The sequence below is a fragment of the Danio rerio genome, chromosome 2 (genome assembly GCF_049306965.1).
Source record: "Danio rerio strain Tuebingen ecotype United States chromosome 2, GRCz12tu, whole genome shotgun sequence".
In the NCBI taxonomy this organism is placed as follows: Eukaryota; Metazoa; Chordata; class Actinopteri; order Cypriniformes; family Danionidae; genus Danio; species Danio rerio.
Genome location: NC_133177.1, coordinates 11,492,501 through 11,509,861, shown reverse-complemented (window position 1 = coordinate 11,509,861; position 17,361 = coordinate 11,492,501). Strand labels below are relative to the sequence as shown.

Sequence of the window (17,361 nt, the reverse complement as noted above, 5' to 3'; positions counted from 1 at the left end):
TATTATTTATATTTATTTTATTTTATTTTGAAATAGATCCAAAGATTATCAACAACGACAGTATATACAGTAAAAAAAATCACATTTGCTGCTTGTTCAACTTATTTAAAATGAGTAGAAACAGCACAATTCTTAACTATTTATTTTATAATAAATAGTTAAGAATTATTTTTATATTTTATATTTATATTTTATATTCATTCCTCTTAAATTTGTAAAAACAATTATGTAAGCTTAAATGTTAAATTATTATATATACACCAAATATGTGTCACGGAAGTTAGTTCTGTTGTCTATAAGGCCCCAGATATGGAAAAATATGTTGCAACAAATAGGTGAGATGTTTGTGGTTTAATGTATGCATGGAGCTAATGATTGGTTAGTTCAGCCAATGCAGTAACCGGAGTCTATTTCTTCCAAACAAAATGTCAAGAATACAAAGTGCGGTCTGTCACTTTGTTTTATGGTCTGCAGATAAAGGGGAGGTTGGACCTCAGAAAACAAAACTCTGTCATTCTGTAGCTTATGCTTGTTGAGTGAACATTTAGTGTTTGCACAAATAATGGAAGTTAAAGAAGAAAAGAGCTGCAGCATTGGGGAGGGTGAAGAGGCAGAAGGAAAAGAAGCAAAGACTGTTCTGGGGATCTTTACGAGAGAGCAGTTCATCATGTTGTGTGTTGGACTCGGTCTGATTGCACTGCTTCTCATCATTACATTAACTTCAGTGTTTGTGATCGCAAAATCAGGTATGTAAACTCTGTCATGACATTGCATAGTTTGGCACTGAATATTGCTTGAAATGGAGTTCAGTTGCGTGTAATGTTGTAAGGGTGTTTTTTTTGGCAATAGCCAAAAATACATAAGTGATTGATTTTTATTAACATACTCAATAATGTCAGCTCACATATCATTAAAACACATTACAATAATTATGACATTATCGTAAACGATAAACATATTATTCATCTTGGGGTTGGTCTCAGACGCTTCAGTGGACGTGGACATGGAGCCGTTTCCATCTGACGGAGACATGCTCGACTTTCTTCTTCAGACTGGGGAGATTGAGGAGAAAGATGGCCTTTATGCGACATGGTATCACGCAGCCAACAGTAAATCTGAGATGAGCAAGGCCTTGAACAGTAAGCGTGATATCTGGTTTTATCTTAACACCTTTCTCTTGATCTCTTGTTTTATCTTAACACCCTTGTTCAAGGTTGCGCTTCGGTCACTTCCATTAGCCATGGGATAGTAAATAAAAAAACTCTACCAGTGAAATAAAGGTGATAGATATGAAATATGCACAGTTTATGAGTGCTGATAAAATAACCTACAGATGATATGGTGTTTATATAATATGTACACTGCAAAAACAAGTTTTCTCATGTTTCCCGGGGTGGGTTTAGTGAATTTGGGGATCCTAAGCAATTCCAGCCATGTGGCCAAACAGTCCCAATGTTCATCCTTTGTATTTTTTTTCATCATTCATTCATTCATTTTCTTGTCAGCTTAGTCCCTTTATTAATTTTGGGTCGCCACAGCGGAATGAACCGCCAACTTATCCAGCAAGTTTTTACGCAGTGGATGCCCTACCAGCCGCAACCCATCATTCACACACACACTTATACACTACGGACAATTTAGCCTACCCAATTCACTTGTACCGCTTGTCTTTGGACTGTGGGGGAAACCGGAGCACCCGGAGGAAACCCACGCGAATGCAGGGAGAACATGCAAACTCCACACAGAAACGCCAACTGAGCCGAGGCTCGACCCAACGACCCTCTTGCCGTGACGCGACAGCACTACCTACTGCGCCACTGCTTTGCCCCTGTATTTTTTTTATTCATTCATTTTCCTTTGGATTAGTCCCTTTATTCATCAGTGGTCACTACAGCGGAATGAACCGCCGACTTATTCAGCATATGTTTTACACAGCGAATGCCCTTCCATCTGCAACCCAGTACCGTAAAACATCCATACACTCTCATTCACACACATACACTGCAAAAAATGCTGTTCTTATATTTTTTGTCTTGTTTCTAGTCTTAATATCTAAATATTCTTAAATCCTTAAACACATTGTCTAGTTTTAAGAAATTATATCCAAAATAATCTGCCAATGGGGTAAGAAAAATAATCTTGTTTTTTCTTTTGACATAAGATTATTTTGCTTACCCCGTTGGCAGATTATTTTGCTTATTTTAAGGAAAAACTCAATACATTTTGGCATATTTTTTTCTTAAAACTTGACAATGTGTTTTGCTTGTCAAGAAAATGCTTCTTGATTTAAGAACTTTTAGATATTTGGACTAGAAATAAGACGTAAAATCTAAGTAATAAAAGCATTATTTGCAGAGTACACTACAGACAATTTAGTTTTTTCAATTCTCCTATAACGCAGGTCTGTAGTAAACCGGACCACTCGGAGGAAACTCATGTGAACATAGGGAAAAACATGCAAACTCCACACAAAAATGCCAACTGACCCAGATGGGACTTGAACCAGTGACCTTTTCGCTGTGAGGTGACAGTGTTAACCACTGAGCCGCTGTCGCTATTAAATTAAATTAAATATATATATATTTTTATATCACTATCAAACAATGCACTTGAAATAATTGGTCACCTCAAAATTTAATAATTAAATCATTTTTAAAACTAAATCTTCATCTGATTTGACTGCTGAGGGGTGGGGGACACATTTGCAAGGATGTAATATTTACATTAATATTAAATTTGTTAGACCCTCGCTATACAAAGTATGATAGAAAATTGTGCTACACAGTGGTGCAAATAAGTATTTAGTCAGCTACCAATTGTGCAAGTTCTCTGTGCAAGATGAGAGAGGCCTGTAATGTTCATTGATATACCTCAACTATGAGAGACAAAATGAGAAAGAAAATCCAGAAAATCACATTGTAGGATTTTTAAAGAATTAATTTGCAAATTACGATGGAAAATAAGTATTTGGTCAGTAACTACATTTCATTTTGATACTTTGTTATTTTATTTTAATCCATTGCTCACTGCAGATCTCCTCTAGTGATGTTTTGGGGCTGTCGCTGGGCAATACAGACATTCGACTCCCTCCAAAGATTTTCTATAGGCTAGAGATCTGGAGACTGGCTAGGCCACTCCCTGACCTTGAAATGCTTCTTACGAAGCCACCCTGTCAGTGCCTGGGTGGTGTGTTTGAGATCATTGTCATGCTGAAAGACCCAGCCATGTTTTATTATCAATGCCCTTGCTGATGGAAGGAGATTTTCAGACAAAATCTCACGATGCATGGCACCATTCATTCTTTCCTTTAGGAAAAACAGCCACAAAGTATGATGTTTCCACTCTTGTTCTTCACAGTAGGTATGGTGTTCTTTGGATGCAACTCGGCATTCTTTTCTCTCTAAACACAACAGTCAAAACAGTGTTTACCAAAATGTTCTATTTTGGTTTCATTTGACCATTTGACATTCCCCCAATCCTCTTCTGGATCATCCACATGCTCTCTAGCAAACTTCAGACGGGCCTTAACATGTACTTGTTTAAGCAGGGGGACACTGCAGAATTTGAGCCCCTGGCAGCACATTGTTATTGATGGTAGCCTTTGCTACTTTGATCCCAGCTCTCTGCAGGTCATTCACTAGGTCCCGGGGTAAGATCTTGCATGGAGCCCCACATCGAGGCAGATTATCAGTGGTCTTGTATGAGTTTGGAGTGTGACTGTTTGAGGTTGTGGACAGGTGTCTTTTACCTTTGATGAAAATTACATGCCTCTCTCAACTTTTTAAGTGGGAGAACTTGCACAATTGGTGACTAACTAAATACTTTTTTGCCCCACTGTATTTAATTTACAAAAACTTTTAGGTTTTTATTGTGGGCCCCCAGACTATCTAAAAAAATAATAAATCAAGAAGGATTTTGTAGACAAAGCAAAAATTCTTGTTTTTAGAAAAAAATTATGTGAGTTTCTCCTTAAAACAAGCAAAATAATGTGCCAGTTGGGTAAATAACAATAAACAATTTTATTTTGCTTCTCCCATTTGCACATTATTTTGCCTGTTATTTTTAAAACTTGCTTAAAAATAGCTTTTTTATGAAAAATAAATCTAGTCTAGAAAATGCTTCTTGATTTAAGAACTATTAGATATTTGGACTAGAAACAAGACAAAACCTCTTAGTAGAAAAATCATTTTGTGCTGTGTAACTGTTTACATTGCAGGTGATGTGATGATCCTAGAGGCTGATGTAAATGTACAAGGTCATAACACAGTCAATGAAACCAATATTCCCATCATGGCCCATCCGCCAGACATTTACAGTGACAACACTCTGGAGGAATGGCTGGATGCTGTGCTCAAGTCAAAGAAAGGTAAACAACATTGTCTGTTTTTCATACTCTGATGACATTGCGAACATTTGTTATGTGGCTGTCCTTCATTAGGGGTAAAGCTGGATTTTAAGAGTATCAGTGCTGTGGAGCCCTCATTGGATCTGCTGAGAGCGAAAAACCAAACGGGGATCAACAGGCCGGTGTGGATAAATGCAGATATTCTTCCTGGTCCTAATGTCCCTGAGTTCTGGCCAGTGGTCAATGCTTCAGAGTAAGAGTTTCATTTTATTGCTAACAATTAATTGCTTTTTAGGCTGCATTCACACTAGTGCATGTTTTGTTTTAAAACAGTGTTGCAGAATAATTATTCTCATACAGACATCCGTTTTTACTAAGTTTCAGAAAAACTATCTCTGTCAGTATTATACATGAAAACACAAGATACGTGACCAGTTACGCTTACTGGCATGTAAATATGTTGCAGGCATTCATAAAATACTTCCCGATTCCCGTCAGTGTAATGGTCATAAGGGGTTTGATGAATCAGGGAACAATATGCAATAGTCCAGAAGAGCAGTCAGAGAGTAATTGTGTATATCTGTGTTTATATTGTCTGCATTTCAGTTTACCTATAAACCTTTTTCTTAGAACGCAAAATTCCCCATTATGCTTTGCGTGTATGCTCAAGGAGAATGCTTAGGACTTCCGGTCGGCAGCTGATGCGTATGAACAGTCACATTTGGACAGCTTTGAAATGATAGTTTTAATCTATGAAAATCAGAACAATGTTAAATGTTGGGCAGCACGGTGGCGCAGTGAGTAGCACAATCGCCTCACAGCAAGAAGGTTGCTGGTTCGAGCCTCGGCTGGGTCAGTTGGCGTTTCTATGTGGAGTTTGCATGTTCTCCCCGTGTTTGCGTGGGTTTCCTCCGTGTGCTCCTGTTTCCCCCCCCCGGGCTAAAAACATGTGGTATAGGTGAATTGAATTGAGTAAACTAAATTGTCTGCAGTGTATGTGTAAATGAGTGTGTATGGATGTTTCCCAGTGATGGGTTGCCCGCTGTGTAAAACATATACTTGATAAGTTAGTGGTTCATTCCGCTGTGGTGACCCCAGATTAATAAAGGGACTAAACCGAAAAGAAAATGAAGGAATGAATGTTAAATGTTTTGCTGGCGAAATAAGCAATTTTAACACGCTAATTTTTACTCCTTAGATCAGCTTCTCTATGACCCGCCACTTTATCGAGGTGGAAGGGGTTTGAGTGCCTGAGTGATCCTAAGAGCTGTGTTGTCGGGGGCTGATGTCCCTCTTAGGGTCTCCCAAGGCAAAAAGGTCTTAGGTGACAGGTCAGACTAAGTGCAGTTCGAAAAACCCTTATGAATATAATAATTAATAATAATAATAATTCCTTACATTTATATAGCACTTTTCTGGGCACTCAAAGCGCTTTACACATAGGGGGAATCTCCTCATCCCCCACCATGTGTGCAGCATCCACCATGTGTGCAGCATCCACCTGCATGACCTGCCATTTTGCACCAGACCGCACACCACACACCAGCTGATTGGTGGAGAGAAAACAGAGTGATGAAGCCAATTATGATATGGGGAGGGTTAGGAGGCCATGATGGACAGGCCAGTAGGCAAATTTAGCCAGGATGCTGGGGTGAAACCCCTACATCGTGGGATTTTTAGTAACCACAGAGAGTCAGGACCTCGGTTTAATGTCTTATCCGAAAGACGGCGCTCACTGAGCAGTATAGAGTCCCCGTCACGATACTGGGGCATTAGGACCCACACAGACCGCAGGTTGGGCGCCACCTGCTGGCTTCACTAACACCACTTCCGGCAGAAAACTAGCTTTCCCATGTGGTCTTCCATCCAGGTACTGACTGGGCGCAGCCCTGCTTAGCTTCAGTGGGTGACCATGTGAGAGTTGCTAACTGCCGGCATATTCCAAATATAACAAAAGGGAGACTGTGATGTCGCGCGGTATGGCACAGCCGGGGCCCCACCCTGGGGTTGGGGATCATATGTGAGCGCCTGGTGGCCGGGTTTTGTCCCACGGAACCTGGTAGGGCTCGGCCCGAAGGAGCGACGTGGGACCATCCTCCTGCAGGCTCATCAGCCACAGGGGCAGCCATAAGGGCCAGTGCATTGTGGAACGGGTAGTGGTCGAAGGTTAGGATCACAACAACTCAATCGTCACAGCATGGGCACAGAAACTAGCTCTTGGGACATGAAATGTCACCTCACTGGGAGGGAAGGAGCCTGAGCTTGTGCGGGAGTACTGACTAGAGATAGTTGGACTCACCTCCACACACAGCTGGGGCTCTGGAACTCAACTTTTTGAGAAGGGCTGGAATGAAAACACACCTGCGAGAAGGCTCCAGAAAAGTTGATGAAAATTAGGTGAGATGAGATGAGAATTTTAACAAGTGACACAGACTGTCCTGTGTCACCATGCTAACGATGTTATACACCTTTAATTTCCTGTTTGTTTTTATAGAAAACAGGGAAACGCCTGTTGTTTTGCATTTTATTAGACTACACAGAGCATGATTATAACAGAACATTAAAATATATATAGTATAATTATTTGAGGCTGCTTCTTCCTCGTGTGATCACAACCAGAAGAAACTGACTTTGGCATTATAAAAGCTGATTTCATGTTATATAGGCACGTTGGAGTTTGTAGCTCTGCCCTCTAAAGCAGCAACAGTCAACAAACTGGCTCAATTAGGATCAAAGCCAAAGGAGCAATTTCAAAGAGTTCTAAAACATTATTTGGAGAGTATTTTGAGCTGAAACTTCACATACACGCACTATGGAAATTAGAGGCTATGTCTTGTAAAAAGAGGTATAATAGGTTACCTTTAAGCCTCTTTCACACTACATATGCAACCAAAGCATAGGCATTGTTTGTTAACTGCTTGCTGTCACCTCACAGCAAGAAGGTCGCTGTTTCGAGCCTCGGCTGGGTCAGTTGGCGTTTCTGTGTGGAGTTTGCATGTTCTCCCTGTGTTCGCGTGGGTTTTCTCCAGGTGCTCCAGTTTCCCCCACAGTCCAGACAAGTGGTCAAGATGAATTGGGTAGGCTAAATTGTTCGTAGTGTTTGTGTGTTAATGAGATTGTATGGATGTTTTTCCGAGATGGGTTGCAGCTGGAAGGGCATCCGCTGCATAAAACATATGCTGGATAAGTTGACGGTTCATCACACGGTGGTGACCCCAGATTAATAAAGGGACTAAGCTTAAAAGAAAATAAATGAATAAATGAATTAATGTTAACAGATTAAAGCTTTCATAGTGCAGGCCGTAGCATAAGCAGAGCTAAAACAGCCGCTATTGTTTTGGCGCTGGGTCTATTTTTGTCAAAATGACAATGCATTGATAGTGACCAGAAACACACTTAAGGACAGTAAAAAGTAGCAATTTTACCCTGTAAGTGCATGGATAATATCTTCTGATATTTAAATAGTCAATCCAATGAACTTAAATGATCAAAAACTGCAACAAATATTTTTTGGAGACCTGAACTGCTAAACCAACCTTTAATACCAGCCAATACAATTCATAAGGGTTCTCAAACTCTGTCCTGCAGATTTTAGCTTCAACTTGCCCCAAAAGACCTGCACAGATGTTTCTAGAAAGCCTAGTAAGAGCTTGATTATCTAGCTTGTGTCTGATTGGGGTCGGTTTTCAGTTGTTGTTTTTTTTCCAGGTTTTTTGAGCTCATTCAGCTAAAATTTCCTGACGTCACCATCTCTCCAGGGTGGAAGGTTCTTTATCTTTCCATCTTCCCCAATGTGACTTACACCCGCAGTATGGTGGAGCAGATGTACTCCACCATAAGACACCTTCCACAGAAAATTACCTTCCCTGTTCATGCTCTGATGGCCAAGAATGGCTGGCCGCATCTGAGCTGGCTGCTCAGTCAGTCTTCAAGGTATAACTAAAGGTCAGCTCAATCATTTCAGAGTGGGAGATGAAGGCAATGTCCATATTTTGTCTTGATTATGATGCAGGTACAGTTTAACCCTGTGGCAAGGAAAGGAAAATCCCACTTTGAATGATCTCCTCTTCATTAGAGACAACAGCAACCCTCAGCGCATCTACTATGACATCTATGAGCCTGTGCTCTCACAGTTCAGAGAAGCTGCAAGTGAGTGACGTCTTGCATACTGTACCACACTTCACATGTAATGCACAATATTTCCTTATCTGATAAGTTTGTTATTTATTTACTGGCTTTGGTTGAAACTAAATGTTTTACAGATAAAACTATACTAAATGCCTCACAGCAAGAAGGTCACTGGTTCAAGCCCTGGCTGGGTCAGTTGGCATTTCTGTGTGGAGTTTGCATGTTCTCCCCGCGTTGGCCTGGGTTTCCTTCGGGTGTTTTTCCCACTGTCTAAAGACATGCGGTGTAGGTGAATTGAAAAAGCTAAATTAGCTGTAGAGCACAGGTGTCAAACTCAGTTCCAAAAGGGCCGCAGCTCTGCACAGTTTAGTTCCAACCCTAATTAAACACACCAGATCAAACTAATTGAGTCCTTCAGGCTTGTTTGAAACCTACAGGTAAGTGTGTTGGAGCAGGGTTGGAACTAAACTGTGCAGGGCTTCGGCCCTCCAGAAATTGAGTTTGACACCCCTGCTGTAGTGTATGTGTGTGAAAGCAAGAGTTTATGAGTTTTTCCCAGTGCTGGATGGGCATCTGATGCATACCTGTCAACCCTCCCGTTTTTCCCGGGATTCTCCCGTATTTTTACAGTTCTATCCCGCTATTATCCCTTAAAGGTATTTTCCCGTATTTCTCCCGTATTTTCAGTCTTTCTCTGAACAGCCTAGTCTCCCTATACTCAACCTATACCGCCGAACCACCAGGGGTCGCCCCGTGGTCTTTAACGTGAGTCTGTTCTGTGCTTTCACTTTGTTTAGGAATGAAAACACTTAAGAATAAACATTAAAAACGGCGCGGTTCCCTTTCCTTTTGAGTACAGGTCCCATCGCCCATCCTATACAATCCTCAAAACAGTCATATAATGGTGCATGACTGTCAGCTGACGTGCTCCATAGAGATAAACAGATGCTGTTTCCCAAACGGAATCTGTACACGCGATTTGAAGCGGAGAGAAAGTCTGGGTTTTGGGTGCGTGTTTAAACAGACATACACACATAATTAATAATAACATATCAAAGATGTCGTTCTTGGTGGGGTTTTTTTCCCCAAACACAACAAATTTTGTCTTAAATGAGCATAAAAAGTTAGGAAAGCAGTCGAATGCTGTCATTATAATGTTAGTTGTGTGCAAAGTGACACCTCTTATTTAATGTGATAAAAAATTTTAATAAATGAGAGATCCATTCGTTGCTCTTTAATCAGAATGTGTCAGCTATAGAGTGAAGAAACAGCTAATGAGATTGATAGCTTGATTCTATTTCATTATAATAGCTAATAATTTTGATAAGCTGAACTGTTTGTTAATGTATTTGCTGCTAATGTATGTTTTTATTTTGTTGATAATCATTGTAAAACATTTTACTGACCATTTAGCTGTTTATTTACAATAAAACAACTCCAAATGAACAGGGGAGAATCCCTTGATTTGATGCGTTAAACATATGCATGATAAGTTGGCGGTTCAGCGACACCTGAATAATAAAGGGACTAAGCCGAAAAGAAAATGAATCATGTACATTCCTTTATTTGCATCAGTTCAATTATCAGCCTTTATTTAATGTGGCAAAAGTTCTAAATCATTATATTTTTCACAGGAGAACAACTGGGTCTCATTCACTTATAATTGTGTCCGTTTTTTAATAAATATGTGCACATTTGAACTTCTCATGAAAACTTTGCACCGAACACACATGAGTTTGTTCTTAAACTCGTTCTTCTGTTAGTGAATTTGGAGTGTGTGAGCTCTATTTTGACGACCCATGCGCAAAGTGCAAAGAGCAGGGCGCAAATGCATTAAGGGCGTGTCAGAATCCACTTTTGCTATTTAAGGGATGGAAAAATCCACTTTGTGCCATGGCACAGGGTTGAGCTTATTCACTTAATGAGTTATAGGTTGTGTTTTGAGAAGAAACCAATCAGAGCTTCTTCTCCCATTCTCTTTAAGAGTCAGTTGCGTCACACCATGGTGCATTTGCTATTTACATGGTGGACTTTGTGAGTGGGAAAACTGAGCATTTCACTAGCAAGAAAACAGTTAAACAGAGCATCTACAGGCGAGAATGAGAGATGAGCCTCCTCATTCTTTACTTTCACTTTCACTATTGTGCATACCTTGTACGCACAGACATCCATTGGCCTATAAATAATTAATTTCAATTTTTAGGAGCAAAGATTTGTTTCAAAACTGTTTCTAAATTCAGTTCTAATTTCCAGCAAACAAATAAATGAACAATAATAACAACAAAGTGTGCTCAAAAAACTGAGTTATATCCAAATACACATGCTGTACCCCATACGGTCTAAAACCTGTCCGGTGGACAAAACTAAGCTTGTTTTTAATAAAACAAATATAAATAAATAATACTGCTAATAATAATAACTTAATAAAAGCAAATTGTTATGAATAAACTGAAAAAGCCCCCCCCCCCCCGAGATGAAGAAGGCTTGAAAGTATGGTTTTTATATTTATGTAGGATAGAAAATAATGTTTTGTAATATTTAAATCCTTTATATTTATATCCTATATATCCATATTATATCCTATATATATATATATATATATATATATATATATATATATATATATATATATATATATATATATATATACATCCTTAATATTTGAATTATTTTTCATATGTAAAGATATTTATGCATTGCTGTACATCCTGTCTTTATTAAGCAGTGTGTAAGCCAGGCGCACAACTACCGCGCTCTGCACTGGACTTTAGACCGGCTTTGTTCTGGTCTATTGAACAGTCTATTATAGTTCCTTAAAATAGCAATGCTCCTCAACAGGCCTCCTTTTTTAGATCAGAACGCCTATGGGCGCGCATATAAAATCGCAAATGCATTTGCTATTTAAACAGAGTGGCTCTAAACTTTCAAACGACTCTTGCACCAAGCTGAAACTAGCAAACAATTGTGTCATGCCGCATTGCGCTGGTGTATGATAGGGCTCTATGACTCTGTTCTAAATTAGCGTCCACCTGAACAAGGTTTGTAATTTGCATAATACACGCCCAAACCAGCTCCATATAAGGGACTTTCTCAAAGCAGCACATGTCATTGCGCAGTGGGTAGCACGATCGCCTCACAGCAAGAAGGTCGCTGGTTCGAGCCTCAGCTGGGTCAGTTGTGCATAAATTAAAGTAAATTGTTTGTAGTGTATGTGTGTATGGATGTTTCCCAGTGATGGATTGCAGCTGGAAGGGCATCCGCTGCTCAAAACATATGCTGGATAAGTTGGCGGTTCATTCTGCTGTGGAGACCCCAAATTAATAAAGGAACTAAGCTAAAAAGAAAACAAATGAATGAATGTTTTATATATTGACTTACACACACAGCATTGTTGGTTTACAAACAAATCAAACAAACATAATCCTGTTGCACTACTACACTTGATTTTGGTTTTATTGTAAAAAAAAAAAAGAAAAAAGAAAAAAAAGACATGTTAAATGAGAATCTGAAATATTTTATAGCATACTTAAAAATAAAGATGATTAAGTTTTCAAAAAATTTTTATTTTGAATATTTAAAAAAATAAATTGCTCTTAAACTTTATATTTTCGGAATTTTTGTAGTATATGTATTAATTCTGCTACTTTTACCATAAACCGACATATCAACCATTGTGGGATGTGGTGGGAAAAATGCATTGAGTGCGTTAACTAGCGACATTAAGAGTTGAGAAATGCAATTAAAAAAAATGTCTTGGTTGAAAAATTAGAGGGCTAATGGTAATGAAGTGTTTGATGTTGGGTGTAGAACTTGCTTTTAGTTCAGAAAAAAAATAATAATAAAAACACACTGCATTTTTGTTGACTTTAGAAAAGACGCTTTTTATGATGCAAGGAAAGCACACTGTATCAGGTCTTGATGTTCAGTTGCTTTTCCTGTGCTGTAGGTGCACATATGTGTATGTATATATATATATATATATATATAGATAGATAGATAGATAGATAGATAGATAGATAGATAGATAGATAGATAGATAGATAGATAGATAGATAGATAGATATTTTTATAGACCCAATTCTTTTTATAAATTAAAGTTTTTTTTTCTTAAGAACTCAAATGGTCCTTCTGTGACATCCCTGAGAAACAGTACTATTGGGAACTATTTTTAAAAGCTAAAATTCTGCAAAACTGCACCAGCAAAATCAAGTCCTTTTAATATGAATCAATTTTTTTTTAATTTGGCAAAACATTTCTTCATTCCGATTTTTAATCATCTTCCAGTATTTCACATGAATTTGTTATTTTGACCAGCCGAAAGCAGAAAGTTTTATTCAATTTCATTCATCAAAACAACATTTTTTAAAGGTTTATTTAATCTTTTTGGATCAAAACAGAGTTTATTGTGTTATAAGTTTTATAATATTGCTTCTCAGTTTTGGACATAAGTTTTATATGAGTGTATTTATTTCGTATATTACAAGATCTGCTGTTGTGTTTTCTTAGAGATTAAAGACAGACCCAGAAGATTCTATCCTGGTGGAGACATTGTTGACTATTTCAGACCAGCGGACAGTGATGGACTCAACATCCAGTGGGACACAGTGAATGATAAAGATTCCTTACTATCTCTGCTTGAAGGTGTCATTTTAACCCTTTATAGCGCTCTCAATCAAATAACAATGGAAAAACAAGAGTGTTACCGAGGGGTTCTTTCAACACTTTTGTTTTTACATTAATAATGGCTTAAAAAACATTGAATGATTCCTCTACAGCTTCTCTGGATTGATACAGTTTAAATGCATAGATCCTGTTAAAATATAATACTTTTTTGTTGTCATTTCAGATAGTCCTGGAGGAATGCTGGTGATTCCAGTAAAATCCAGTGATGGTCACCCAAACATTCCTATTATTGACGGGTCTGAAATGCCTCTTAAGGATTGCCTGGATTTGATTCTTGCCTCTACAAAGCCGTGGGGAATCTACTTACAGATAAAATCCCAGAATCAGCTGAGCCTCTCACTGGAGCTCCTCCGTCAGGCTTATGACATAGACTTGCTGCATCACCCCACCTGGGTCAACATGGACATATCCCACGGAGCTGTCCACATCCAAGGCTACATGACAGGAGAAGAGTTTTTGAGAACCGTTGATCGAATCTTCCCACATGTGACTCTGGCTCCGAGTTGGCCTAAAGAAGCTTTGGTTGAAGGCTACACACCAGAGATGCTGGAGCCCATGGTGCAGCTCTTCCACAGGGCCTGGCAGGATGTTTCACTGCAGCTGCAGGCTGAGGCTCTGGACAGATCTGAGACTTGGAGACTTGTCCTAGTACAACCCCGCTTTTCACTGACCGTGGAGCATCAAACAGAGAACAAAGACATCAATGCTGGGATTGAAAGCTTAATGGCCATCCGAGCAGCAAACAGACAACGGAGCTTTTATAATATTCCTAAAATGTACAGAGAGCATATAACAGATCTATCAGTTCGAAAATAAAGCTTGCGTGCCATTGAAAAAGACGTTGGAGAATTATATTCACTGAGTATGTGGTTTAAAGAGCAGATGGACAAGATACAGTATATGCACTACAGCCTTCCAAGATAGTTTGGGAAGCAAACACAGACACATCTCTTTGCCCTAACATACATATATAACACTAACATGTGAAATACAATCCTCTAAAGCAGTGTTTCTAAACCACGTTCCTGGTGGACCACCAGCAATGCATAGATATATACACAAGATATCGCATAGGGACCCTAAGCATGCATTAATAGCGCCGCCACATTGGTACAGTGCTCCCAGGACAAAATGTCATTCAACCGCACTAGTCAAGACAGTGTTATTACGTGAAGATGCGGGACTTTAGCGCTGTTTACGGGTGTAGTAACGAGCAAACAAAAAAAATCAAAGCACAAAGGCAGAACATTTCATAGGTAATATTAAGTTTTTTTCTGTTTTTGTATGTTCTGAACTTTTGTGCTAATCAGGTAACATTTCTGATGATAACAGTCACTTACTGCATTCAAGACAAAGAAGCTCCAACTAGCACTAAACACTCGGCTTATGCTAGTTTTGTTGAATAAAATCAGCAAACAATGCAAAAGAAATATGACAACGAGATGCTGCGCTACCAGAAACTTGTATTATTGTCGGCTAACGTAAGTGAAAGAGTCGTTCGGGGGATTCATTCACAAGCGAATCGCTCCCTCCGTCAGTATGAGAAGCGAAAGCAGGAGAGGGAGGTGTGTTTCAGGACATGATTAGATCAAATTTAACAGGGAGGGTGAATAGTAAATTTCTGTACACACAAACACAAGCTTTTTGTCAGGAATGCCCGTGCGGTCACTGATCCATCAATGTAGAAAAGTGATGTAAAATTATAATATTCGTAATTAGAAAAAAAAAATTTACATACTAACATCCAGGAAAACTCCCGATCATAGATATATGTGTATATGTGTATATCTCTGGCTTTGGATGGCCACAGTCCTCCACTGTACATTGGTCCAGCATTCATTTCAAAGGAGCGCTAACCTGTAGCAAGATGGCGGCGCAATTGACGCATTTCGTCCAATAGACAACAATTGGCCAGGCGACATCTAGTGTATTTATCTATGCCAGCACTGCATGTTTTGGATGTCATCTTTTGTCCATCACACCCGCATTACAGGTCTTTCAGACTCTGCTAATGAGCTGATGATCTGAATCAGGTGTGTTTGGTTAATGTGCAGAGCTGCAGGAACGTTGTTGAGAAACGCTGCTCTTGTTAGTCTATTAACCAGGGTAATTAAAGATGGGAATGCTTCCCAAAATGAATGGCATCTACTCTGATGTTAGTCTGTTTTCTCTGTATCCCCATGTTCATATAATCATCGATCTGGCCTATAACCCAGGCAGATGGCACTTATCGCGGTAGTCGATAAGTTAAGAGCACAAGACTGATTCCTGCAAAGACTTCAGTTACAGGCAGAGTCTTTGGATTGATCCCGTTAGCTAGTCTAAACACCCTACTTTTTCTCATCGCCGATGCTTATTGTTCTCAAGCCTCCGACATCCAGGCTCCAGCTCTGCTCATGTCGTTTGGCCAGAGAAGAACTGGTCTGGTTTCTCTGAAGGTTTGTTCTTCACTTCTGTCAATTGGTGGAAATTTGGTTCTTTCGCCTCTGGCTTGCTTTGTTCGGACATAAGGGACATTTGTATTACGCTGATCTAAACTGATGTTCAACAGCATTTCTATTAAAGTGACCTGAATCATTTTTTTTAGCTTGAACTACACCAGCATTCTACACTTTTCTCCTGAGGCAGATCCTGGATCTTTTAATCTTGATATCTGATCTCTGGTTAATTTGGTTCTTCAAACAAGTTTGTAAATCAGATTCAAATGTCTGAATGATCTGAACCGAGATCACAGCGTGTCATTGTGATTGTTGTGAGGACAGATCTATTGATTTTTGAAATCATGATCAACAATGCAATGATTGGCTGAAGGCCAGCAGCGGAATTACATCATCTGATTAATATTCATGTTAACTAATATTAATGCTGAAGAACGAAACCATCCTGAATTGTTTCAAATCGGCAATAACCAAACCAAGCTAAAGGGGTAATCAACATATGAAGAGCATGTCTGACATGCTGAAACACTTCACAATCTGAAATATTGTTGTAGCTTTTTATTCTATTTTCATCGTCTATCTTAAGCTGCTTTGACACCATACACATTGTACACATTTCTATAGAAATAAAGATGAACTGTTGTAGTAATCGACTCATTTTCTGAGCGTCTTGTTTTTGTCTTGGTATTAATCTCATTTGTACATTGAATCGTCTTGGCCTCAGACTAAGACTGAGCACTAAGATTGGTTCTGCACAGAAGAACATTGGAGGAGCTCCAATTTTACATCACGAATCGTAAAACGTGTGTAACACTCACTCTAAAAGTTATGTTTGCTGCTTGATCAAACTACCCTTTTTTAATTGAGCTGAAACAACACAAGTCTTTTTGGAGACAACTTAATTACTGTATGTTCAACCTACTTGAATTTGTAAAAATTATTAACTTCAATTAAATGAAACAATTAACAATTATACCAGGGGTGTCAAACTCCGCAGCCCTCCACTGTTTAGTTCCAACCCTACCATAATACACTTACCTGGAGGTTTAAACAAGCCTGAAGGCTCAATAAGGTTGATCAGGTGTGTTTAATTACAGTTGAAGCTAAACTGTGCTGAGCTGTAACCCTCCAGGAACAAAGTTTGACACTTGCGAATTAAACTCATTTTTGTAAACATCCCTACACCAAAAAATAATACTGCTATAGAACAAGGAAAAGACTAACATGTTAGTGTTATAAACACACAATTTAATTCTTTAATGTAAACTGTATGATGGATCCCAATGTTTGAATTTACACAGTAGTACAGTTTGCATTGTAATGCCAACCTGCTCTATACATTTTCATTGCACTTTCTACTTGTTTCTTCCTTATTTTCTGACAATTTTAATTATGTAGATTAGGTATTTGTTACTTAAGTACCTTGTAATGACATTTTAATTATTTTTTAAACATTTTACAGAAAGCAGTCTGAATTGCTTTTGTGTTTATGTACTACTGTATATAAATAAACTTGCTTTGCCTTGGCTGATAAAATCACACATAAAGAGGTAATGTACAGTACTTTTGTAAGGGTACCAAATGCAATCTCATTATTAAAGGAATTAGACCAATTATTAAAAGTATGTCATGTAATGCAACGTTTCAGTAATAACCCTTTGAGACAGATTTAGGAGTAAACCATTTGATAGATGGGTTTAGACTATTCCCACTAGTTTTATTAGTTTTATTTGAGGAAAATGTAATAGGAAGTGCGTTAGATAAATT

The 17,361-nt window shown here is 38.7% G+C and overlaps 3 protein-coding genes across 9 annotated transcripts in view; 2 read left to right on the top strand and 1 right to left on the bottom strand.

Annotated features, from left to right (window-relative positions):
• Nucleotides 1-17,361, top strand: part of LOC137487670 (uncharacterized) — a 579,101-nt gene that overhangs the window by 254,053 nt on the left and 307,687 nt on the right. The gene's annotated exons all lie outside the window — the stretch shown is intronic.
• On the top strand, nucleotides 305-14,164 carry fam151a (family with sequence similarity 151 member A). Its single transcript, NM_001100095.1, has 8 exons — nucleotides 305-746; nucleotides 984-1,139; nucleotides 4,217-4,366; nucleotides 4,439-4,598; nucleotides 8,054-8,278; nucleotides 8,358-8,494; nucleotides 12,980-13,114; nucleotides 13,320-14,164. The coding sequence occupies exons 1-8, from the start codon at nucleotides 563-565 to the stop codon at nucleotides 13,970-13,972; spliced, it is 1,800 nt and encodes a 599-aa protein (NP_001093565.1). The 5' UTR covers nucleotides 305-562; the 3' UTR covers nucleotides 13,973-14,164.
• The window catches only part of acot11a (acyl-CoA thioesterase 11a), a 37,791-nt gene continuing 37,251 nt past the window's right edge, over nucleotides 16,822-17,361 (bottom strand). For all 5 annotated transcript variants that reach the window (XR_012387516.1, XR_012387518.1, XM_005171174.5 and 2 more), the window contains one exon: nucleotides 16,822-17,361. This exon is cut by the window's right edge. The gene's annotated coding sequence lies outside the window, so the exon portion shown is untranslated.

Excerpts from the sequence above, each read along its gene's own strand:
- fam151a (NM_001100095.1), top strand. The coding sequence starts at position 563 with ATGGAAGTTAAAGAAGAAAAGAGCTGCAGCATTGGGGAGGGTGAAGAG. Across the intron at positions 747-983 it reads GTTTGTGATCGCAAAATCAG|ACGCTTCAGTGGACGTGGAC; the intron begins GTATGTAAACTC and ends GGTTGGTCTCAG. Across the intron at positions 13,115-13,319 it reads CTTACTATCTCTGCTTGAAG|ATAGTCCTGGAGGAATGCTG; the intron begins GTGTCATTTTAA and ends TTGTCATTTCAG.